General features: G+C 50.6%; 2 protein-coding genes across 6 annotated transcripts; one reads left to right on the forward strand and one right to left on the reverse strand.

The window, feature by feature from the left end:
• The first annotated feature begins 443 nt into the window (after positions 1–443).
• Positions 444–9,001, forward strand: LOC117639083 (RUN and FYVE domain-containing protein 2-like). 5 transcript variants are annotated; one of them, XM_034374472.1, is made up of 14 exons: positions 540–668; positions 2,820–3,331; positions 3,425–3,603; positions 3,745–3,854; positions 3,935–4,142; positions 4,231–4,415; positions 4,508–4,691; positions 4,791–4,913; positions 5,002–5,142; positions 5,382–5,417; positions 6,190–6,287; positions 7,704–7,920; positions 7,998–8,234; positions 8,344–9,001. In XM_034374472.1, exons 2-14 carry the CDS (start codon positions 3,034–3,036, stop codon positions 8,488–8,490), a joined length of 2,163 nt encoding a protein of 720 aa, XP_034230363.1. In that variant the 5' UTR covers positions 540–668; positions 2,820–3,033; the 3' UTR covers positions 8,491–9,001. The 5 variants fall into 5 exon arrangements, with proteins under 5 accessions (XP_034230365.1, XP_034230366.1, XP_034230363.1 ...); XM_034374471.1 differs by lacking the exon at positions 540–668 and adding an exon at positions 2,165–2,311; XM_034374474.1 differs by lacking the exon at positions 2,820–3,331 and having other exon boundaries at positions 444–668.
• Positions 8,987–18,659, reverse strand: LOC117639081 (zinc finger MIZ domain-containing protein 2-like). The gene is made up of 13 exons (XM_034374470.1): positions 18,467–18,659; positions 16,508–16,864; positions 15,461–16,418; positions 14,974–15,369; positions 14,720–14,855; positions 14,412–14,622; positions 14,117–14,317; positions 13,897–14,039; positions 13,671–13,815; positions 13,448–13,586; positions 13,091–13,335; positions 12,771–12,995; positions 8,987–12,681 (listed from the first exon to the last, which is right to left on the reverse strand). The coding sequence occupies exons 1-13, from the start codon at positions 18,536–18,538 to the stop codon at positions 12,535–12,537; spliced, it is 3,375 nt and encodes a 1,124-aa protein (XP_034230361.1). The 5' UTR covers positions 18,539–18,659; the 3' UTR covers positions 8,987–12,534.
• Positions 18,660–23,619: the final 4,960 nt, after the last annotated feature.

Genomic DNA, 23,619 nt, shown 5'->3' on the forward strand with positions numbered 1-23,619 from the left:
TGACACCTCCAATGCCATGAACGGGAAATGGAGATAAAACGGTACGGGATCAATAGCACGAAGAAAAACAAAAGCATCTCACATCACACAAGTCTGATAAGAACCTGACAAGTTTCGCTGACGTGAAGAATGGTTGGTGAAATGAAACGAAATAAAAACAAATTGTGTCGATGAAAATCGTCACCCCACTTTCTTTGCAGAAGGCCAATTTCCTTTCGTTCCGCTAATTTTTTTCATTTTTCGGACATCGCAGGACACTGCAGCAAACGAGTCCATTTATTTTGCTGTTTGCGATTCTCTTTCCATGCTTTCCATCTAGCCTTTCCGGCGGGGCGGGAATGGACATCCGACTTACGACTTCCCTCTCTCTCCGTTATTCGCAGTTCGCAGTACAGGGCCTGTCCTGCGAATACTGGGGGGGCGTTCCCGATTCAACAGATGTTCTTAGAAGGCGTTTGTTTTATTATTATTGAAAATGGCGGCGGCGGCGGCTGGCAGTCCGGATTCAGGGCCAAGTGCTAAAGAAAATAGAGAAAGTGTGGGTGCGCAGGATTCGTTCGAGGAAAATGCGATCTCGCGGTCGCCGTCCATCTCGTCCCTGCGCTTCGACAGCTGGCCCGAGCTGTTGGTGTCCCGGAACAGGTCCAAAGTGCGCCAGTACAAGAATGGTGAGTGACAGGCGACTTCCGTTTTCTTTTCCAATTCTCCTCCCTGGGGCGGACAGCGTCGTCTCGAACACGACGTGGCTACTTTGTTTGACCTCCTCTTGAAATGTCGTGTCCGAGGTGGAATGCTCCCCGTGGTCCCCGCCGTATCTCAGGTCTCACGCCGCGCCACCTAACCTTACTTCCTCTTTGTTTACGTTGTCAGGTTGCGTTGTGTATGCGGGTTGCAGTGTTACACTAGGCGTTTCCATGTGCAGCTCTAATATTTCAGATTGAGGGTAAAATTTTGCTTCCATCCCATTTTTTTTCCAGCTGTCAAAGCATGTTTTTTAATTTATTTTATATGTGTCACTTGTTTGAAATGCTCTTGCGGATGCTTGCTTTTTAAAATATTATCTGTTTTGCCACTGTCCTTGGTTCTGTGCTTTCGTTCAGTTTGAAAAATTGTTTTTGTTTATTATCTGTCCTTTCCACTCTTTGTCATGCCTTTTCAAGTGTACTGTGTCTACCAATGTTGCTCATGACATTGTTTTGCAACAGTTTTTAAATCATTATTTTCAGCTTGTTTTATATGTTAGTATTTGTTAGTGTTCAGGTTGTGTACTTCAATGTTCTTTGATTTGGTGTGAGAACGTGTATGTGAACCTTATTTGCTTGTTTTCATTGTGAGCATCTGAGTTTTAGTGACTGTCGGCAAAATGGTAAAAAAAAAAACAAAAAAATCAGAGCGCCCTCACATCCTGTAATCCCTCTGGTGTGCAGAGACCCTGCTGCTTGCTCACATCACCCACCTTCTTCCCATGTCGACTCTTGAGAGAGACTCTAAAACATCCAGCCAAGAAGAGCTGTATGTCGGTCTGTCTGTCTCTCCCGCACTCTTATGGAGAGCCCCATGAGTGTGACAGAGACAGAGCAGGAAGACGACTCTTCTGAATCGTCAGACTGTTTGCCTCTCTCTCCCCGCCCGCTGCGTCCCGGTGGCCGTGCAGGGGAGGGGTAGGGGTAGTTAGCCCTTTGTCTTTGACTAGATAGGCCGCCTGGAAGCTAGGCAGGGAGCATCGCTTAGCGCCTTTGGTCGGCAAAAAGCATTACTTCACCCCCTCCTTGCAAAAGTCCTGGATCCGCGCCTTCGACGGTGGCGCCCGCTCGGTGGCGCCTCTAGTGGCGCCTCTAGTCCCCAACCCTCATCGAAGGGTACCGAAGGGCTGCACTCGGGACGGACCCGACTTTCCCGACCGCGCGCCCCACCCTCATGCCCTCTCTTTCGGGGGGTGGGTCGGACGTAGTCGGACGTAGTCGGACGGCGGCGGCAGTATCGACCCGGCCAGCAGGCTGATTCCGAACCGTGCGTTGGTCGCCCCGTCCGGCTCGCACTCGTGTGGCCTGCCGTAGGGGTGCGAGGGAGACCGAGCGACGAAACACTGCTGGGAAGCACCCCTCTGCCGGCCCGAGCGGCCCGAGCGGCGCGACCCTCGCTGCCCCACCCCACGGCGCCCCGTGCACAGTGTGCACAGCCCTGGCGCCCTGGCTAGCCCCGTGTCCGCCATTGTGGTTGTCGTCTGCTCCAGGAGCCCTTTTCCCCTCGACGAGAGCCTTGAGGGGGTCGCGGTGCTGCTGGTTGTGTGCAGGTCGTCCCGGTCGTCCAGGTGCAGTACGAGAAAGACTTCGCCGTACCCCGCTAACTGGTCCGGCGGATGGCTTCGTCCCCGTGACCCACCGTGCAGGCCGCGCAGGCCGCGAGCGCGCTGCCGTTGTTGACACCCCCCGTGGCCTCTCGCGCCGCCTCGCCGCCTGGGCAGGTGCCGCGGGTAAAAGGGTTTCCACATCGCGGGTATCCCCGCCTACCCGTTCAATTCCCTTGTTCCGATTCAGTGCGACTTGCTTGTCCGGTTGCTCGGTCCGTCCCAGAGCGGCGTCGCCTGTCCGCCGTGTCCTTGATGGCCGTCTGTTGCATCTAGTGTTCCCGATGGGCTGATCCGCCGATGATGGGCCAGTGCCCGTTGGCAGGCTTATGCCATCCACCAAATGCCGCCCCAGTTTTAAATGTCGCGCCCGCCAAAGTGACCCGACACACGAGAAGCCATCCGCCGCTCCCACTCCCACGCCCTCTCTCAGATTGGCTCACTATTTTCACCGACCGCTTCTCTCTAACAGGCCACCGCGGTCCCGTTGTTGTGTAGCAACCCGGCCCGGCTAAACGAGGACCATCATTGAGGCGCTCGGGGCGCGACTGGTGCGCCCGGACCTTCTCCAGGGGGTCCCGGACGTTGCCGACGTTCCCGCCCGCCGCTCGGAGTCGCAGACGTCGCAGAGCCATGCCGTAGGGGCGTCGGCACACCCTCAGGGGCACTGCAGCAGCAGCGGCAGCATGCACCCCGTGGCGCTCGAGGGCCCCCACGGCCCCCAGGTGGCGCACCCGACCGCGGGTCGCCAGCTGCACGACGGAGCCCCCGCCGTGGCGGGCATCCCGGGTGCGCAGGACACCATCTACCTGTGCAACTTCCGCGTGTCGGTGGACGGCGAGTGGCTGTGCCTCAAGGAGCTCGACCAGGATGGCCTGGAGCTGGACAGGCTGGAGCCCGGCGGGGCGGACAACCCTAGCTTGTCGCCTGCCTTCTCCACGCCTTCCCCCGACGACCCGGGCCCCATGCTCCTGAGCATGCTGAGTAAGGCTGCGTCCGTCCAGCGGTCCCGCCGCCACGCCGCCACGCCCCCGAGGCCTCGCCGTGGGCCCCGCTAACACTCGTTGTGTGTTGCAGCCCGCGACCCGGCCGCCGTGGAGCGCAGCAACCTGCTCAACATCTCCAAGCTGATCGTCAAGGAGCTGATCGAGACATCGCTCAAGTACGGCCGCATGCTGGACTCGGACCACATGCCCCTGCAGCACTTCTTCATCGTGCTGGAGCACGTGCTGCGACACGGGCTGCGCCCCAAAAAGGTGCTTTATTTCTGCTTCCTTGTTTCTGGACATTTATTGCTGAGAAGAGCTACAGCTGTTTCAATAAGAAAAAACCCCTACGTTTTTCCTGTTTTTCCTTCCAATTCACGTTAATTTTTTTTTCGTTTTCCAATCTTGCAGGGCTTACTAGGTCCCAAAAAGGAGTTATGGGATATTTTACAATTGGTGGAAAAGTATACACCAGAGGCGCAAGATATCACAAGTAGTGTTAGAGACCTTCCCACCGTTAGGTTTGTTTCTTCCTGATGTGTCATTCTTTGAAACTAGTAATGTTCTTTGTTCTAAACCTTTGAAATAATTTTCTCAACAGGACAGCAATGGGTCGAGCGCGGGCATGGCTAAGGCTTGCGTTAATGCAGAAGAAACTTGCAGACTACCTGAAAGTATTAATTGATCACAGAGATGATGTGTTGAGGGATTACTTTGAACCAGACGCTCTTATCATGTGTGATGAAGCTATAGTAATTATGGGCCTCTTGGTTGGTTTAAATGTAATAGACTGTAATTTATGTGTGAAGGTGGGTACAAGCAACATTTGTTTTTCATTTTCCTGTTAATACTTTAAATTTATTTTTGATTTATGGGTTCCTTTTTATCATTCGTTAGGAGGAAGACTTAGACTGTCCACAAGGTGTTATAGATTTCTCGTTGTATTTGAGATCAACTCATCATTGTCCTGGTGAACATGCTGTCAGTTCAACTGACCCTGATCATCCTGACAACAATCATTCCAACATGAGCACAGTGCTTGATCAGAAAAATTATATAGAGGAACTAAACAGGCATCTAAAGTAGGATTAAGCCTCAATATATAATAATTATCTTTGGGCAAGGACCCATTGGATTTGCTCACTCATTTTTACTAACACTTTTTCTTTCTTAGTGCTACTGTGACTAATCTACAAGCAAAGGTTGAAACACTCAGCACTACCAATGCTCTAATGAAGGAAGATCTAGCTATATCCAAAAATGGTCTCATGTCGTTATTTGAGGAAAATAATCGTCTTAAGCGAGAATTAGACTCAGCTCAGTCCGGATCTGTACCATTGTCTAAAACTCCTGATGATGTGAGTAGTATGGTACAGAAAATTAAGAACAAAAAGAAGAATAAATCATAAGTCATCCTTAGTCCTTATTTTCATCATTTATTTTCTTTGCCTTTGCAGGCCAATGCTGATTCAATATCAAAAAAATCTTCGGATAGCTCCAATGATGTTGATGAAATAAAACAACAGCTTGCAGCTGAACGTAAACAAAAAGCAGAATTACAAAAGGAACTTGATATACAGGTAACTTATTCATTTTTAGTGATCTCAACCTTGTGCAAAATTTAAAATTGTTTTTTCATAACAACATTTTGGTGAATTTCTATGACAGATAAGTCTGCGAGCTGAAATGGAGGTAGCAATGAAGCTGTTGGAGAAAGATATTCATGAAAAGCAGGATACCGTGATTTCTTTGAGAAGGCAGCTGGAGGACATAAAACTGATCAATCTTGACATGTATAAGAAGTTACAGGTACGATCAACTGATTGCCATATCTTTTACTCACCAAATTTTCATTTTTTTTTTTTTTTTGTCTTTTTACCACCTGGAAATTTGGTGAAATATTTTCTCTTTTCTTTCTGTATTTTATCTTCCTCTAAACCAAAACATAGTTTGATGTTGGTATCAACTTATTCTGTCCTGAATATTTCATGGGGTGGTTTTTTGCGTAGAATTTAGTTCATTTTGATGACAAGCATGCTTTACCGCAGGAGTGTGAACAAGAACTGACCCAAAAGGGTGAGATGGTGAGTCGTCTTCAGGCGAAAACCATTCAGATAGGCAACCTTCTGAATGGTCTGCAGAAATGTAATGGAGTGAAGGATTCCAGAGGGCAACCTCTTACTCTACCTCTCTTCTCCCCAACAACACCATTAGCCTCATCTAACACACCAACAGGTTCCAACAAAGCAGCGACTCCTTCAAGTGCCTACAGAGTTGCACCGATTCCTCCATTTGATGGCTCCAGTATGAAGACACCAACATCAAATACTAACCAATCTGGTGGAGGGAAAGCAACCACACCTAGTCAATCAAAACCCATGTTATCTCTGAATGACCCACAGAAATGAATAATGTAGCCTTCATATTAAATGTCTTGCTTTATGGCTCCATTTTCTTCTAACATTGGCTGCTCTATGTGAACTCATTGCATGTATTTCTTCCTTTTGTGATATGGAGCATTCTTCGTTTTTCTGCCTTACTAATGATCTTTCTTTCTTTTCCTCATGTCTTTCTTGTGTTCATATTTTTAATGTGATAGTTTTGTCTTGTTTTCATGCCCTGCACACTTTCAGGATTGACTTGTGTTTTAAAGTTCAGAGTTGCAAATTTCATTTGTTTTGTGCCTTGAAAGTACATTGTTTCATAGCGTACTGGATTAATATTACTTTTCAGTATTTGATATTTGCTTGTGAAAGATCATAAATATTGCAACTGCGTTTCATCTCTGATGAGAACTGGATTATTGAATGTTGAATTGTGGAAATGGGATGATAGTCGGCTGTTATTTTGTTTTAGGAGTGTGACAGTTCTCTCAAGCACAAAACGGAGCTAATCTCTAAACTGGAAGCCAAGAGTGTAGAAATGACTGACACTGTGCAGAGACTGGATGAGAAGTATGTTATTGCTATACTCATTTACTCTCATTTTATGTCTCATTTTATGTTAAAGAAAAAAATCATGATATTTAATGCTATGGATTGAGATTGAATCCCAACTTTTGCACTCTTTCATACTATGTAGGACATTAAGGAAAAAAGGCCAAACCAAAATCAATCTGGCCATGCTGGATGAATCTATAAATTAATGAGCTTTAGCATCAATCTTAGGTTAAAAAATAGAACATCGATCATTTATGACTTCTTTTGTCTGCTGTATATTCTGCATAGTTCCCTTTGGACTAAGAGGAATAATCAATTTCTTGTTCAGTGTTAAGCTATCTTGAGCACACATCGAGGTCTCGCAAGGAACTTTCATTTGGCCATTGGCTCTTGGGAACAGTGGTACTTAAATAAAAAATTATGTAGTCAATATTAAATATGGAACAAAACCAAATTTTTTCCATTATAGGCGTAAAGTAAATGCTTTCTTGTAATTTATCAATGCGTCTTCAAAATAATGCTGCTTTTGTTAAGAGATGATGTTTTGCAAAGATTTTTGCATTTTAAAGATGGGAAAGGGCCTGTTCTTAAAGGACAAAGATGGAAATGTAGGAGATGTACAAGTAATGGGAGGTATTGGCATTAACTTGACTGCAGTCGCCGCCGCCGCCAGTATTGCCAATATGCTTTGTGTTCTCTTAGACTGACATTTAAGACTTGTATGTGATATTAGATTTATAAGCCTATCAAGTAAGAGTGACACCTGGAAGTAAATGTTTGGCTTCATCTGACATGTATTGACAGATTTGGTTATGCTTACTGCCTGTAGAAGCAATTATATCCAATAAATCTATCTACTCACTGTCAACCGTTTTTACTCTCTTGCATGAGGTAGTTTAGACGAGTTTTGTTTCTTTCTCTTCTTGTTTTGGTTTACATTTTCACAACAGAGTTATAAAATTTTACTACCACCTCAGAATTTTAGGAGACAAACAAACAATATTTCTGAAAACTATAGTATCACAAGCTAGAGCACATTCTTCTGCAGACAAAAAACTATCAAATCAGAATTTGCCTTACCTTTGGAAAGAAAAAAGCATTGAGTTTTTTGTTTTACTCTATAAACCATTAATGGTTAAGGGCGCAGGCACAAACAAAAAAACAGTTATCAAAGGGTGTGAGAAAAAAATTGTGCCTAAACTTTCTTGAACTCTGCTTTTTTTTCCTGTCCAAAATATAGTAATTCTTAAATTTTAATTAAGTACCACAAGGTCAATCAATCATCCAGATTAAATTTTGAACAACACTTAAATTGTACCACTGGTGAAATTTGGGAATTCGTTTTATCCTCCATTTTGTATTATGATTTTTTTCTGCTCCTGTGCTTTGCAACACCCTCACTGATAATGTGGTGCTGCCTGCTGCCTCCAGGTACCAGGAATGCTTGAAGACGTGTAGTGCTTTGGAGAACCAGGCTGCAAGGCTCCAGCAAGAATCAGCTGAAGCTGGAGAGGAAAGAACTCGAGCGAAAGGGGAGCTTGGAGTAGAAAGAGAGTGGCGTGTGTCCCTTGAGCAAAGTGTCAATAAAGACCGTAATCGTATTGCTGAACTTCAAAGGGAATTGACTCAACTGCGGGAAGTTTCTGTGGTAAGATTTTGCAGAGTTATCATCATTTATCCTGAAAGTTCTTGCCTTTAAATAATTCTCTTTACTTACTTCAACAGAAATTTGTAAACCTGCAAGAAGATTACTATGCATTAAAAGAGCAGTGCAATCAGCATGAGCTCACCCTAGAGGAGCTGGGATCTCAACTTCGTGTATCAAAACTACAAGTGGCTGATTTACAAGAGGAGGTGGACAATGCCCGACGTGCCGGTATCAGTGATGCCACTTGGATGCGTGATAAGGAAGTTACTCATTGCAAAGGATGTGACAAAGAATTCAATATGACCAGAAGAAAGGTAGCCATAGGCGCAATTCCCTTTTGTCTTTTCAGCATTGTTCTTTAACATTCAGAAAATGATTGTGCTGTCTTTACAATGCCTAATGTCTTTCAAATTCTCATTGCAGCATCATTGCCGAAACTGTGGTGATATCTTCTGCAACGCTTGCTCAGACAATACCATGCCACTGCCTTCTCTTCCAAAACCTGCCCGGGTATGTGATAAATGTCATGTCCTTCTTGTTGCAAGATACTCAGTTGTTCCTCAAGTATGAGAAAGGATTGTAAGCATAACTATCTTTATACCAAGTCCTTTCTGCTAAATTCAATGCAAGTGATTTGGTACTTTTTTAAAAATTGGAAACAGAAATGAATTGTATATTTATGTACTCTTTGATTATCATGTCAGATTGCTATTTGCTCAGATTATAGTTAGTACAAATACCTAGCAGTGTTGACATATATTTCCAGTCTTTTGCTTATAATGGTCAGAATACTGAACTGAGATTCCCAGTCTGTGGTAAATATTTAATAAGGTTGATGAAACTATATTATATTGTTGTTATGTAGGTATTGTATTAGAAGCCAAAATTGCACTATTTTTAACATTTTTTAAAAAACATTGTTATTGAACATGTGTTCTTTTGTGATGTCATTATATTTATAACACAATGCAAACTTTACATGAATAAAGTGCTTTTTGAGAAACTTCGTGTGCTCTTGAAAAGTTCAGAATACTGTATGAGGTTTGAGTGGAAGGAATCAATAAAATCTGGACATTTTGGAGTCTATTTCCTTTTCAGTCAGTTACAAATCATACAGAATATTTCTTCATTATTATTAACAAAAACATCTCTTGGCTGCATTTACATTTTCACAATTTGACAATACATACAATATGTACACAAAAGTTTGTTTTGGCTAGTGTCTCCGACCGCTTTGACTTAAGCAAAATGAGGCTGGAGAGTTTTAATTGGTACCAAACTACATACAGGATGCTATTCTTTCCTTGGTAATTGAGGAAATAAAGTACTTCAAGGCCAATCCAGGGAACAGAATTGCTCGCTTAAAGCTTCGATGGTGCAAATAAAATTGTTAGATTCAAATGAAAGAAAACTTTAAAAATAAATTAAAGAATGTTGAGATCTTAATTTTTCCAAACACATATATACTGTCCTTAGATTCTCTTCAAGCCCCTAGAACTCAAGCGACTTAACACTTGTGGCGAACAAATTCTATTTAAATGGAAGAAATTGAAGAACATACAAGTTTGAAAGGGTTGGTACCATAACTCAGCCCTCTGAGTCATATGAATACAATTTTGGTTCTTTTGTACTGAAATCAATTGTTCATAGAAAATGGCAAAAACCATAAATTCTCATTAAATTAAAACATATATGAACCTCAATAATCACTACAGGCTGGTATGGAAGTGTAGACCATGCATGCTTATACATGCACAGCCAATCATAAGAAAATGCAAGGGCTGTTCACAGTAGTTTAAAATCAAACCACTTTAAATATCACTCATTCACTCACTCACTCACACAATATGCAGACTCTAAATTTCATCACAAATCACTTCTTCAGTTGGTTGATTATTTATGCTTGAATTGCAACTTTCCAATCAACAAGAAAATTGGCTTAAAAGGATTTCAAATTACATTAAAGGGCATGCATCCCTTTCTTTCAAGATTTGGATAGAGGGACAACAATTATGAAATGATTTGTGATTCTTCTAAAAACTCCAAATTTTATGGTCTGTCACAATGTGGTGCAAACGGAATGCTTAGGAACACAAAACATATTCTATAGAAATGCCTCAGAAAGTCCGATTCTTTGAAAAGAAAGGGGTTCCCTCTTTCATGACTAAACCCTCTGAAGCGAGTTTTTTTTTTTTTTTTTTTAAATACAATTGCATTAATATTTATCTGCAAAATTATAATACAAAGCTTTTATTTCTCATCTAAAATACAGCCCTCAGAGCATATGACATGAAATCCCTACTACTAGCATAATCTTAATGAATAGTTTGAAAAATGAAGGCATTCTAAGGGCAGAAACATAGCCAATTGTAACTTAAAGCTTTTAAACAATTTGATACCAAAATAGAAAAAAAATGAAGAAAGAAAAGGTGGAGGGCAAATGAAAATGTATAAAAATTGTGTCTCCCCCTGCCACAACAATGAGCAGATATACTTACTCAAGAGACTATCTTGAACTGAATTTGATCCCTACATCTGCCCGTCAGGTACATAAAAACAATCTGTCCTTCAATGTATAGTCACACCACATTGGGACAAACCACAAATTAAATAGAATATGCATACACAGAAGACACATTGCTGTGAAGTTCTTTTGCTCATACATTATTATTAACAATGGCAACAAATATATTTGCAAACAGCACACTTACTTTACTAAAATTTCACAAAACCAAAAGTATCACAGATTATTTCTTTAGAATTTGGCAATCATATGTCTTGCAAACCACAATGCAGATTTCTTTTTGAAAGATCTCATCCTTGTTATTCTTTTCGAGTGTGAGAAGGATAGTAGCCCTCATGGGTAGCTGTTCCTTCAGAATGTAATATGTGCAACTATGCAATATGAATATTACATATTATGATGTGTAGCTCTCTTGAGGTGAAATCATATGAAAATCAATAACATGAAGATGGAGGAGAGGAATTAATCCACTTTAACTAGATTACAGGTATCTAAACAAATTGACAAAACTATGCAGTAGGGGTACAGATAATGCCTTATTTGATTCTCCTGTACAACAATAACACAAAGTGGTATTGCTAGGCTTTCCCCCCACTTGAGGCCCCTCTCAGTCTTTTGATGACAACCTGAGTATGTCACTGCCAGATGTATAAAGTTTCATAATAAAGTCTCAAGATGAATCAATTTTCGGGCAACTTCAAAACCTAGGAAATGACAAGAAAAAACAATCTCAATCATTCCTTAAACTCAGTTTTATATTTTGAAATTTAAGCCAGTCAAAAGTGCTAAAGCTGATAAAATTAATATCACAATAAAATTACTGCCGTTAGGTGGGCATAAATTTTACAGCTAAGTGTCACTTTTTAATTGACCACCAATGAGACGACCAAAGACATAAAAAAATCCTCCTCAATCGCTTGGCTAAACCTGATGACATTGACTATTTTTTCCTTGTGCCATAAGAAAATTTTTAATTTTGTTATTGGATTCATAATTTAGATTCACTTGCGAGCAAAAGAACTTCATAAACACCACACTCTCAACTGCTCTTTTCAAAAATTTAGCTTGTCTGCAATGCAAGGCTTTAGGATTCAAGGTCCGAAACACAAATGCTCTAAATTTTTTCAGTGAAGAGGAACACTCGAAAACCAGCCACAAATGCTACTCATTATTATTTTAAATGCAATGTAAAACGCACTACAAAAATCTATGCCACACACTTGCTTTAAGTATTAAATGTGATTATGTGGACCACCTCACAATAGTTTGCAATGCCAAAATGATTCAAAGTTAGCTGCAATACCTTATTGTTTATAAATTGCTTTTTTGAATAGTGCCAGCAAATAGTGGCAGACTTACAGCTGTATTCATGAGATGCAATTGATTAAGCGGCCCTGTTGGTCCCTAGGAACAGAGGAGGGGGCAGGACCATAGGATGCATAAATCTTCTGAATTGACAAGTTGAATCTGCACATTGACTCCTCTGCACCCTTGTCGAGACTGGTCCGCACAGTGTCCACATGATACAGAGCAGTTGGCACATTTGATGGGGGCCAATATACACATCTTCTTTCACACTGGCAGTGACACAGACACACACATACTGACAGTATGGCATGTTGTCAATCAGTATGTCACATAGTCTTTGTAAGAAGGAACACATCACTATATCATGTATGACAACTGTCAACATTTCCTTTCAAAAATTAGTAACTTTATATTAAAACAAAAATGCATGAACAGTTATGTTCTGCTATCACTTTGTTCTCACACTAGCAATACTTTGCAAAAGGAACTCTTTCATATAATAGTGATAATAATAATATTATTATTATTTAATAATACATTCACCTATTTTCATCTTAGATTGATTTTGATTTCATAAAAGTTGCTCTTTTCTTTAAAAATTACTATTTAATAAATAAATATTCTCTTTGTTGTCTTTGCACAGAACACTCAATAAACAAATCAAGTTTGCTCAAAGTTAAAAGTCCTTGAACTTTGGGCAAGAATGTAAGTGCATTGATGTTTTGAGAAAGGGTCCATAGGTCTATGATCACAGAATGCTGTCTAGGCTAGGAGTCTGGCAACTACTCGAATAGCGCCAGAATATCATCAGAGGTGGTGTTGACATTGTTGCCGTTACTACTGGCCCCAGAAGATGGTGGTGTTGCCAGGTCAGGTGGGTCCAAGTATGACAAAAGCTCCATAGGATCCACCATACTATCAGGGAGGAGCTGCAGAAAAATAAAAGGCAGAACAGTTGGTCAAAATTGTAAGGGATAAAGAAAATACCAAACCATATAAATCTTTGCCTTGTGCTTACATTCAATGCTTCCTGGCCTGTTCCTTCACCATCTATGACTGCTGCTGGGTCAAAGTTAAGATCTGATGGAATATCAGCATCTGTGAGGGTTGTTGCAGAATTATTGGCGCTATTATTTGCTGTGCTAGAGGTGTTATCGACTGATCCAGGTGGTGGTACACTGGGTGGACCATTGGGAGTGTGAGGTGTATGAGGAGTATGTGGGGTGTGAGGAGTGTGTGGCATCTGCAAAAAAAATGCAATAAAACGGCGATAAGTAATGGCATTACACATCAAGTAAAATTTAAAATCTTAAGTAATGACAAAGCGTTGTAACTGACCTGTTCACTTAAACTCTTTTCCATTGCATTTAAGGGGTCTAGAGAGTTCACAGATTCACTTAGGTGTGATAGTGGGCCACCTGGGCTATTGTAATCATTACTACCTTGGTTGTTTGACCCACTACCAGGGAAGTCATATGAATTGCTGCCAGGACCACTATTGGATGCAGGGCCGCCTCCTCCTCTTTGCATATTGCTATTATTGAAAGATGTGTTATTGCTCATCATTGATCCACTTGCTATACCTGTAATATTCAACATAGTTGCATTAGAATAAAGGAGAGGGAAAAAAATCACAAAATTTTAACTTTATTTTAAAGTTATGAAGTGAATAAATAACAGAAAACAAGCACTTACTATTCATGTCAGGTGGAATATAAGGTGACATGGCTTGAGTGGTATCCCAATTATTCATGGTGGGCAATGTCATACTGCTTGGTGATACAGCCTTGCTGAGTCGTTTAGCACCACATGTGTCATTCTCCCCATCCTCAGCCTAAGAAGGAAAAAAATAAATGTATTACTCCTGTAATAAGTCTGCTAAGTATTAGAAAATAATTAGCTCCAAATAGTACACTACCTTTATGCCAGGTTGTAAGTTCTTGGTAGGTTTCCAGTTAGCAGCTGAATCTATGGTGACCTCATCCACCTCAGAGGAATTGAGAGTATTTAGAATACCCCACATGTATTGATCAACTTCTAGCCCTTCCAGTTGTGCTGGTTTACTGTAAGAAAAAAATGATATGAGTAAAACGTATTCATTATTGTGTAACTTTCAAAGCGCGAACTACGGGCTTTGTACATACTTGCACACAGGACATCTCCATGAACCACGTTCACAATTCATTTGTAAATAGGATTCGAGATCAAAACATTGAATGTGCTTGCAGTCATGGCCACGAGCAGGTAGAGTGATACGTTTGAATGTGATAGGACACTTTAATGATACCTATAAACAGAGAAAAAAGAAAAATAACAACCACTTTTCATTGAGAGACAATATTAGAATGTCCTCAAGTAAACTACCTTCAGAGCTGTTTGTTCAACACCGTCTCTATCAGAGCATATAGTACCAGATCCTGTTCCCGTTGCACCACCACCGCTGGTGAAATTTCTTTTAATTTTATTGATGCAGTGATCTGCTGTAAGTAATCGTTTCCTAAGTAGACCTTGGAGTACACTTCGTACACTAGGCCTGTGAACTAATTGCAAGACAAAGAGATGGGACTGCATGAAAACAAAAAAACAAAATTAGACAATAGAACAACATTTGAAGTTACCATACAATAATTTCAAGAGATAATAATTTATGAAGACTCACACAACAGCATGCAGAAACTGTAATTTGTATTGTGTTTCTTCCAGGCTGGCAGACTTCTTTTAGGTACAGGGGTTTGTGACTGGTTTTATTTTCACCTCTGTCAATTGAGAGAGGTGTAGCATTAACTGACACCTGCACACTGGCTGGCCAGTTGGTATTCATTTGCCGATCTTCATGGTGGAAGCACTTTAATTGTAATTCTAAATCTGACCTAAAATTTGAAAGAAGAAGAGACAAGACAATTATATTTAGAAGTTTTCATCTTGTTTCATAAGTGAGGCGTAACATAAGGAGTCCCAAGCTCTTACCTCCACATGAGGGTTTGATGAACGGTGGGTTTTAATTGGAAAACATGATTGCTCACAGCAAGATTATGCTCCAGTCGGAAAGGAGGAAGAATTATGCCATCCCGTACAGGGAATGTCAGCCTCAATTCGTCGTCTTCTAAAGGAGAAAACACAACATATTTCAGTTTAAAAACCAACAGTAAAATGGAACTAAAAACAATGTTGTCCTTCTTCTAAGGAACAACGGTCCTTGAAACCTCTTCCCCTGCACTTACTTTGGATAGGTAGCGCTGGCTTGACGTCCCCACCGCCCGGACTAGCGTAGGGCATGGAGCCCGGGTGCTGAGGCGTCAGAGGTGGTGTGGGGTTGCCGGGGATCGGACTATGCTGGTAACTCATAGTCCCTGACCCGGAGGTGTACGGTCCGGGTCCGGGGCCCCCCGTAGTCGTGCCGGGGCCCTGAACGGACCCCGCTGCGGAGCCGACGCCGACGCTGGGGCTGTTGGCCGCAGCATTCCCTTGGTAACTCATTGCTCCCGAGCCTACAGGGCCTACAGGGCCTCCAGGGCCCACCCCGCCGGCGTAGGGTCCAGGCCCCACTCCTCCTGCACCCGCACCACTTGAAGCGCTGCCACCGCCTGAGCCACCGTAGCCGCCCGGCCCGCCGGGTCCTGAGAGCGAAACAGTCACGACGTCAAGTCTCTGGGGGCACTGGAAGTGAACTCCAAACCTTAAAGAAGAGAAAGAGGGTGATGAGCTTACCTTGGTGGTGGTTGGAGAAGGGCTGACAGTTGCTGCCGTTGTGGTGGCTGGGCATGGAGGTGGCCATGGGTCCTTGCATGTTGCCAGACATGGCACCGGGCATGCTGCCCGCCATGCTGCCAGGCATGCTGCCAGGTATGCTGTTCCCCATGTTGCTGGGCATGTTACCCGGCATGCTGCTGGACATGTTGCTTCCCATGGAGCTGCTCATGTTGCCCGGCATGCTGCTGGACATGCTGTTGGTCATGCCGCCGGCCATAGCCCCCGACATGTTGCCCGACATGTTGCCGGCCATGCCACTGGGCATGTTGCCGGCCATGCTGTTCGACATGTTGCCCGGCATGCTGCCCGCCATGTTGCTGGGCATGTTGCCCGGGAGGTTGCTGCTGCCACTGCTAAAGTACTGGTGGCCTCCTTGACTAGCGGCAGTGTAGGGCGGCGTGGACTGCCTCATGGCACCGCGCCCGCCCGCGGTAGGGAAGGACCCGTTGGGTCCCATGCCCCCGGCAGGGCCCATACCTCCGGTGGGGCCCATGCCTCCGGTTGGACCCATCGCTCCGGAGGGACCCATGCCAGTGTTGGGCCCCATGCCTGCATTAGGACCCATGCCACCAGAAGGTCCCATTGCCCCGGCTGGGCCCATGCCCCCAGAGGGACCCATGCCTCCTGAAGGACCCATTCCACTAGTGGGGCCCATGCCTCCAGCGGGGCCCATGCCTCCAGTGGGGCCCATGCCCCCTGCGGGGCCCATGTTCGCACCCATGTTGGCACCGGGACCCATGCTACCGGCCATGTTGCCGCCAGGGCCCATGGCCTGCTGGGGGTACTGTCCTTGGAAGTTGGGCCTGTTGGTGTAGCCAGGGTACTGCTGGCCGGTGGGGTAGGCGGCGGGTCTTTTCTGCGACATGTGGAGCGCTGGACTCGGGTACGGCGCCAGCCTCCGGGGGTACATCTGGTTCTGCAACAAACAGAGTCAAAGTGTCAGCGCGCGCCCAAGCACCCAAAGCACAGCTTTATCATGACGATCAGGACGACAAGGTTACTAACCTGCATGCCCATCTTGTTCATGCTGCCGGGCCCCATGCTGTTCATCTGGCCCATGTTGCCCATGTTCGGCGCCATGCCCATGTTGTTCATGTTCATGTTCATGTGGTTCATGTTGCCGTTGGGGCCCATGCCCATGTGGCCCATGTTGTTCATGTTGGGGCCCATGCCGGGAGACATGTTGCCCATACCGCCCATGCCGCCCATCATATTGCCGTGCTGGGCATGCTGAGCGTGCTGGCCCATCATGCCCATCTGGCTCATGGAGTTCATGGGGCTCATGCCGTTCATGCCCATGCCCATGTGGTTGCGGCCGCCGTAGTACTGGCCCGGGCCGCCCTGCTGCATGCCATGGCCCATCTGCAACAGAGAGACAAGAGGTGTTACTCGCTGGTCTTCCCCGGCCGTACGTCACCGCGTCTCCGCCTCGGCGCGCCGGACAGGACACGGAAATTAGAGTGAAATCGCTCGAGTCATTGCTTGGGGAGTGCGGCGGGCGCGGCGCGCTTTGTCTATTTCTGTGGCCGCAAGCCGCGAGCTCCATCCACCCATTGGCGTGGCTGCAGGCCGATTCCGAGCAGTGTTTTCGTCGCTCCGTCTCTCTCGCACTCAAACGGGACACCTCACGAGAGCGAGAGAGACGGAGACGGAATCGGCTTGTTGGTCCCGCGCGACCTCGGCTCGACGCTCTTTAGCCGCCGCAGTACGGCGCAGCACGGCGCAGCACAGCAACTCTTTCCCTGCGCTCCCTATAACGGGCGCGTCGTCGACGTCTCAGTGCCGCGCCTCGCCGCGCCTCGCCCCGCCTCGTCCTGCCCGCACTGCACCGCGCGCGGCGCACCCCGACCGGCCGGCGGCGCGGCACGCCACGCCGCGCGTGGCGGCTCCCGGCTGGCCGTGCAGCAGTAATGCCCGCCGGTTATTTTCGAGCGCTTGGCACCGACCAGAATCAAATTGAACTAAATCGGGGGAGGGGCGAAGGCGAGACGAGCGAAGCGGGCACGGCGGGCGAAGGGAAGCCGGGCGGACGCGGACGGGCGGACGGGAGGGGAAGGCCCGGGCCGGGCCGGGCCCAGTACGAGGAACGCGGTGCGCTGCGGCCTGGCTGCGGCCGCCACGATGACGCTCCGTTTCGACAATTCCGCCGTGATGTCAGCGTCATTCTTATCGGCGATGCCGAAATGCCGGAATGCCCACCGGACGCTGCGCGACCATGGCGCGGTGCTGCGCGGCGTCGCGGCGCCACCGCCGCGGCCAGGCACGTGCGCCGCGCCATTTGGGCGCCGCGACGCTGCAGCGGACGCGGACTCGGACGCGATCTGGCAGATGACCACGCGAGGTTTGCCTACTCGTCGCGTCTGCTCGGCGTGACGGCTCGGCGCGGCGGAAAGTTCCGCGGGTCGTCATTGCCTCATTGCCATGCGCGTCTGCCGTGTCTGTCTCTGTCTCGGTCGCGCAGACTGTTTCCATAATCCGAGGTAGGTCCGCGCGCGCCGCGCCGCCTGCCGTGCCGGGCATTCTAATAAAACGCCACCAGAGCGATTCCGATCACTGCTTCGTCGTTCCGTCTCTCGTGTACGCCTCCGGGGCGCACCGTGAGTGCGAGAGGGACAGCGCGACACAGTCCGCTGGGGTGCGCGCGGCGCGCGGTGGACGCGTGCCAAAGCCCTTGATGTCCTTCCCCGGAATGGAGCGGGCGGCCGCCACTGCGCCACTCCGGCACTCCGCTGGCGCTGCTCCGCGCTGCTCCGTGCTCCGCGTTCCGCGCCCCGCCTCATGGCTGTCGACGAGGAATATATCTAACGCGGCCAGGGACCCGGAGGTTCATCCAATTTAGAGCTGGACATGTAAATCGCCGCGGCGTTCCACGGATTTTACGCGACTGGAATGGGGCTTATCAGCTAGGCAGTGTTCCTGCGCCAGCGCGCGGCAGGACGGCAGGACGACGGGCAGGACACTGACCTGGTTGAACTGGCCGCTGCCGTCGTGCTGCATGCCGGAGGCTGTGGAGGTGGCCGTGTTGGTGGCCACCATCCCCGACGACGAGTACGCCTGCTGCTGGCCGGGCTGCGAGGGCTGCTGCTGGCCCTGCTGCTGCTGGCCTGGCTGCTGGCCTTGCTGGGCCTGTTGCTGGGGCTGCCCTTGCTGGGCTTGTTGCTGGGGCTGCTGCTGGGACTGCGTGCCCGCGCCGCCCTGGCCGGGCTGAGAGGCGCTGCTGGGCTGCTGCGGGGCGTCGCTGGCCCCAGATGGGGGCTGGCCGGGGGTGCCAACCCCCGCGCTCATCTGCCCCACCCCCGCCGGCCCGCCGGAGCTCCCCGGGCCCGCCCCAGGGACGCCCACGCCCCCGGGGACGCCGACGGCGCCTCCACCCGAAGGACCATAGCCCGCCCCCGCCGCCCTGCGGACAGAAGGCCGAGCCCTTGGTCCAGAGGCACCAGGTACGCTACAACACAGAGAGAGGCGTGCTAATGGAGGAAGCGGGAGCCGCGCAGGGCGACGCGGAGCTACGCGGAGCTACGCAGTGCGAGGCTACAGGTGGCGCGCCCACCAAGCGGTTTAATATTTATCTTGTACTTTGGTTACTTTTCATTTTACTAGAGGCCATTTTCCTTTCACTTCAGTACTTGCAGACTAGTGCCTACGACAGGTGCAATGGGTGCAACATGAGCCACGATAGAATACGCCCAGGTCTTATCGACGGGCCCGTGCACTGTACAGACTCGTAAAGGTATGCACCAAAGCAAGCGACTGCACGAAAACGAAACGCAAGTGGCCGAAACAGAGTTACGAAAGCGTGCCGAGGCCTCGACGCAGGCCTGCCCAAGGCCGCCGTGTCCAAGGCCGCTGCCCACCGACAGGCAAGGCGGGCAGGACAGGGCAGGACAGGGCAGAGCGACGCCAAGGTGCCCCGGCCGCGGCAACAAGGAGAGAGATATTTACCCGTTGGTCGGGGGCGTCTGCCGGTACACGTTGTGGAACTGAGCCGAACTAGTGGTGGTGGTGGTGGTCGCCGCCGTGGTGGGGGCGGTGGTGCAGGCCGTCTGCTTGGTGCCGACGCCGCTGCCCGCGTTGCCCGCGTTGCCGGCGTTGCCGGAAGACACCCCGCCGGGGTTGCCCCACACCGACGTCACCACGGAAAGCTGCTGGGGCGCCCCAGCAGGGCCCGTGGGGCCAGCAGGGCCGGATGGACCCGGCCACTCCCTGCAACACGACAAAAAGGGGCCGTTTTAGCACGCACTGGCTCGCCCGCTGCAGCAGGCCAAGCAGGCCGAGAGGCCGAGGGCCGTGGCGCCACAAAGGCGGTCGAGGTCGCTAATAGATATAGATAGCGGGACAAGCGTGGATAAGGCCCAGCATGGCGCCGCGCCGCTGATCCCATGCCATGCCCCCCGTGCGAAAGTTTTCACAGTGACGGGCATCATGGAGTTGGCCGAGGGGCAGCCGCGCTCGGCCACGCCGCGACCCACTTCCCACCAATCCAATTTCGCATCGGATCGACGCGGTCGACGTCGTGGTGCTGACAGGGAGACCTCTCATTCACTGAGTCGTGACGTGCCGCGCTGCCGCGCCACGCCACTCCCCGGCGTCATCATCTTCGTCCTCCTCGTGTTGACATCCCAGTGCACGGCGCGGCGGTGGTCGCGTCTCCTGTCAGCCAGCCGCGGGGCCGAGCGGCGTTGCAGCTGCAGGGCCGCACTGCGCCATAAGCAGACAGCCGACGCTACTTGGCCACGCCTAGGCCTTGTACGGCCGAGCTTCGCAGCCTCGCCGCCTCGCCGAACACTGCTCACTTGCAAATCGCGCTGCCCTCAGCGAGGACGAGGCGGACGAGAGGGGCGTCTGGGACCCGCCTAGCGTTCAAGCCGGACTCGCACGGAGGACAGGCGGGCCTTCGAAGCCGCACATCGAAAAGCAGCAGCACCGACAGGATTCGAACCCGCCACCCCGCCGCGCGCGACAAAATTTGATTGCGTGGACGTGGGCGGCGACGTCCTTGCCTCACACAGCTCCAGGCAGCGCCAGGCTGGGCTTGCCGTTACCGCTTGCATCGTGGGCGCTGCGCTGCGCTGCGCCGCGGCGGCTCTGCAGGAGACAGGGCTAGACAGGTGCCATTGCCGCGCCTGTTGCTCAACCGCGTGGCCCGTGGCGCCCGTGGCCCGCAGCGGCGCGTGGCGGCGGCCTGCCCTGGCCCGGCCCGTGCCGACCGGCAGCACCGCGCCGAGAAACAGAAAGAGAGAGACAGAGAGCGGCGCGAGCGGAGCAGCGGAGCGCCCGCCAGAGCGGGGGTAGGCAGCCCTGCGCGACAGCGCGGCGCGGCGGCAAGCGGCGCCGCCAGGCGGCCGGCACACCGACGCAGTGGCGGCGGCGGCACGCTCAGCGGAACCGAACCGCGCGAGCGGTGGGAACGCCCCGAGACCCAGACGACGGCCAGGGATGCCCTGAAGGTGGCCGACGGGGACGGGACCGACGGCCTGGCCTCGCGTCCGCGGCGTCCGCATCCTGGAAGGCCTGGGAGACTAGAAGGGGCCGTATAATGATAGAGCGCGTCGCCTTCCCAGTGCGCCACCACGCCGCCACGCCGCGCCGTGCGATACAGTGTGTCACCGGCGTGACGCGACCGGCTGCACGCCGATTCCCAACAGTTGCTGTCTCTCTCTTACTCTCGCCCTCACGGGGCGTTCCATGGGAGTGCGAGAGAGACGAGGCACAGTTCGGAATCAGCCTGCTGCGTTTGATGTCACGCTCAATGCCGTGTGCATGCATTTGCGCGCGTCTTACGTGACGCGCCCATGGCTGCTGCTGAGAATCGCCTTCACGCGAAGCGACACTCACACACACGCATCACTCACACACTCACACACGCGACGTCGCTCAGCCTCGAAGCAGAGCGGTACTGTTTGACGCGTATTTCGCAACAGTCCATGGCAAACGCTCCATTCCGGGAGGGGGAAAAAAGGAGCGAAAAAACCGAAACGACTCTGGCAACCAAATGCGATGCTCGATCAATTAGTCGCAGACGCCGCCGCGGGAGCCTCTGGCGCGCACTCGGCACTCGGCTCCGGGTACCATGGCGGAGCCAAGGCGGTGCCGAAGAAGGAGGAGAGGAGGAGGAAGTAAATTTAACGAGGCCGCGAGGATGGCCAGGATGATTTGCAGGGCAGAAAAACAGTCGAAGCACGTCACCGTCGATACCTTATCGCCGGCCTGCGTCACGCCTCGTCGCGCGACCGAGACGCCTTCAAAATGGAGACGCAGACTGGGAGGAAATAGGAGGCCGAGGAGGAGGGAAGAGGAGGAGGAAACAGCGAAACGAGAGCGACGAGCGAAATCCACACACCAAGTCCGCGGCAGTCCACTTTCAACCGGCCTGATTGGCCATGCGAGGCGGGGCCAGGGGCCATGCGGGGGCCATGAGGGCCCAAGGCCGCGCCGGTTGCACATGGGATGGCTTTCGCGACACGTCCTCGGCCACTGTGTCCCTGGGACACTGTCCCTGCCCCGCCCATGAGCACGCCATTCGGCCATCGGCAGGACAGCACCCGTCTCTCTCATACTCTTGGTGCGTCCCAGGCGGGTGCGAGCGAGACAGGGCGACGGAAGCGCTGTACGCGCGTACGGCACCTGATGCACCGCCGTGGGGCAGTTCCCTTCACTTTCCCTGGCCAGGCCGCTCCGTCCTGCAGACTGATTCCGTGAGCCGTTTTCGTCGCTGTTTCTCTCGCACCTACGCACGACGCCGCATGAGTGTGAGAGAGTCAGGGCGACAAAACGGCTCCCGCCTCTCCAAGTGCCTCTCCGCGTCGCCACGGCTCTGAAAACGATCACGCCGAAACTCAGCGCGGCTCCCGGACCAAACGACACCCGAGCCGGGCCGCCACTGGCACTGCCGGGCCGAGCGTCAAATGACCAAGGCGAAGGCAAAAGGCGGGGTGTAAAAGGAGCAAGACGTCGGCAGCACGTCGCGGCACGTCGCGGCACGTCGGCCACCGCGAGTCGCGCGAGTCCTGGCCGGCCAGGACGCGGCTCTGAAACGGGAGCGGCCCGTTCCGCGGCGCGGCGACGGACGCGGCACGGCGCGTCGTCGTGGCCATGGCGGTGATGGTGTAAGTAATGTGTGGGAGTCGAAGGGGCCGCGCCGCGCCGCCAGTCCAGGCTGCCACTCCCTGTGGACCCCCTCCAGGCCGCGGCAGGCCCCCCAGGCCCTTGTAGTGTAGGCCCCGGCGTCGCGTCGCCCCGGTCGGCACCGCAGTGGATCGCTACCCGATCTCCGCTTCCTGTTTGCTCGGAGCCATACAAACCAAGGCGGTGGCGGGGCGCGGGGCGCGAGGCGCGGGTAGGGAGGTGGCGGGGGCGCCGCCGTGACACAACGAGCCATTGCCTACTTTCCAAAGGGTCACCCCGCCGCGCCGCGCCGCGCCGCGCCCCGCCCCGCGACGCACTGTCGCCCTTTGTTCAGAGCTGGGCCCTCGCAGCTCGCAGGGCGCTACGCGGCGCTACGGGCCTGAAGCCTGCGCACATGGCCGGCGAGTGGGACTCAGTGTGTGTGTGTGTGTGTGGGGGGGGGGGGGTGTGTGTGTGTGTGTGTGTGTGCCCGTCGACGGAATTACGACGGGGAAGAGCCACACGCCGAGAGAATACCGCATGGCCGAGGGCCGAGGGCACAACATGGCGGCCCATGGCCCATATGGTGATCTCATTCCGAGATTCGAGTCGAATTTCCGGTCGCTGCCAACCAGGACCAACCAACCAGGCAAGGCCCATCGGCGGCGTCACGCGATCCAAGAAGGAGGACCGATTCCGAACTGAAGTACTCCATCGCTGTCTCTCTCGCCATGGGACACCCCGCGAGTGCGAGAGAGACAGCGAGCGACGACAGCGCACTGTTCGGCAGCAGCGCGGCCGGCGTCGCTGTGCGAGTCGCTGTGGCGCCGGCGAATCACACGCCGAGTGGCGGAACGCAACGCGGAGCGCGGCGCCGTTTTCTTTCAAATATGAGCCTTTGTGCGGACAGCGGACCGCGGACCGACGGGGCGGGGAGACGGCCTGGGACGGCCTGACGCGGAAGAGGCGCTGGCGTCACGCTCACGCACTCACACACACTCACGAGTATGGCG

This window comes from Thrips palmi, unplaced genomic scaffold (genome assembly GCF_012932325.1).
Source record: "Thrips palmi isolate BJ-2018 unplaced genomic scaffold, TpBJ-2018v1 HiC_scaffold_10, whole genome shotgun sequence".
NCBI lineage: Eukaryota > Metazoa > Arthropoda > Insecta > Thysanoptera > Thripidae > Thrips > Thrips palmi.

Coding starts and splice junctions, on each gene's coding strand:
- LOC117639083 (XM_034374472.1), top strand. CDS start 3,034: ATGCACCCCGTGGCGCTCGAGGGCCCCCACGGCCCCCAGGTGGCGCAC. Junction 3,855..3,934: donor AGAGACCTTCCCACCGTTAG/GTTTGTTTCTTC, acceptor TTTTCTCAACAG/GACAGCAATGGGTCGAGCGC. Junction 6,288..7,703: donor GTGCAGAGACTGGATGAGAA/GTATGTTATTGC, acceptor TGCTGCCTCCAG/GTACCAGGAATGCTTGAAGA.
- LOC117639081 (XM_034374470.1), bottom strand. CDS start 18,538: ATGGTGGCCACCAACACGGCCACCTCCACAGCCTCCGGCATGCAGCAC. Junction 14,318..14,411: donor CAGTTTCTGCATGCTGTTGT/GTGAGTCTTCAT, acceptor GTTTTCATGCAG/TCCCATCTCTTTGTCTTGCA. Junction 14,040..14,116: donor TTGAACAAACAGCTCTGAAG/GTAGTTTACTTG, acceptor CTCTGTTTATAG/GTATCATTAAAGTGTCCTAT.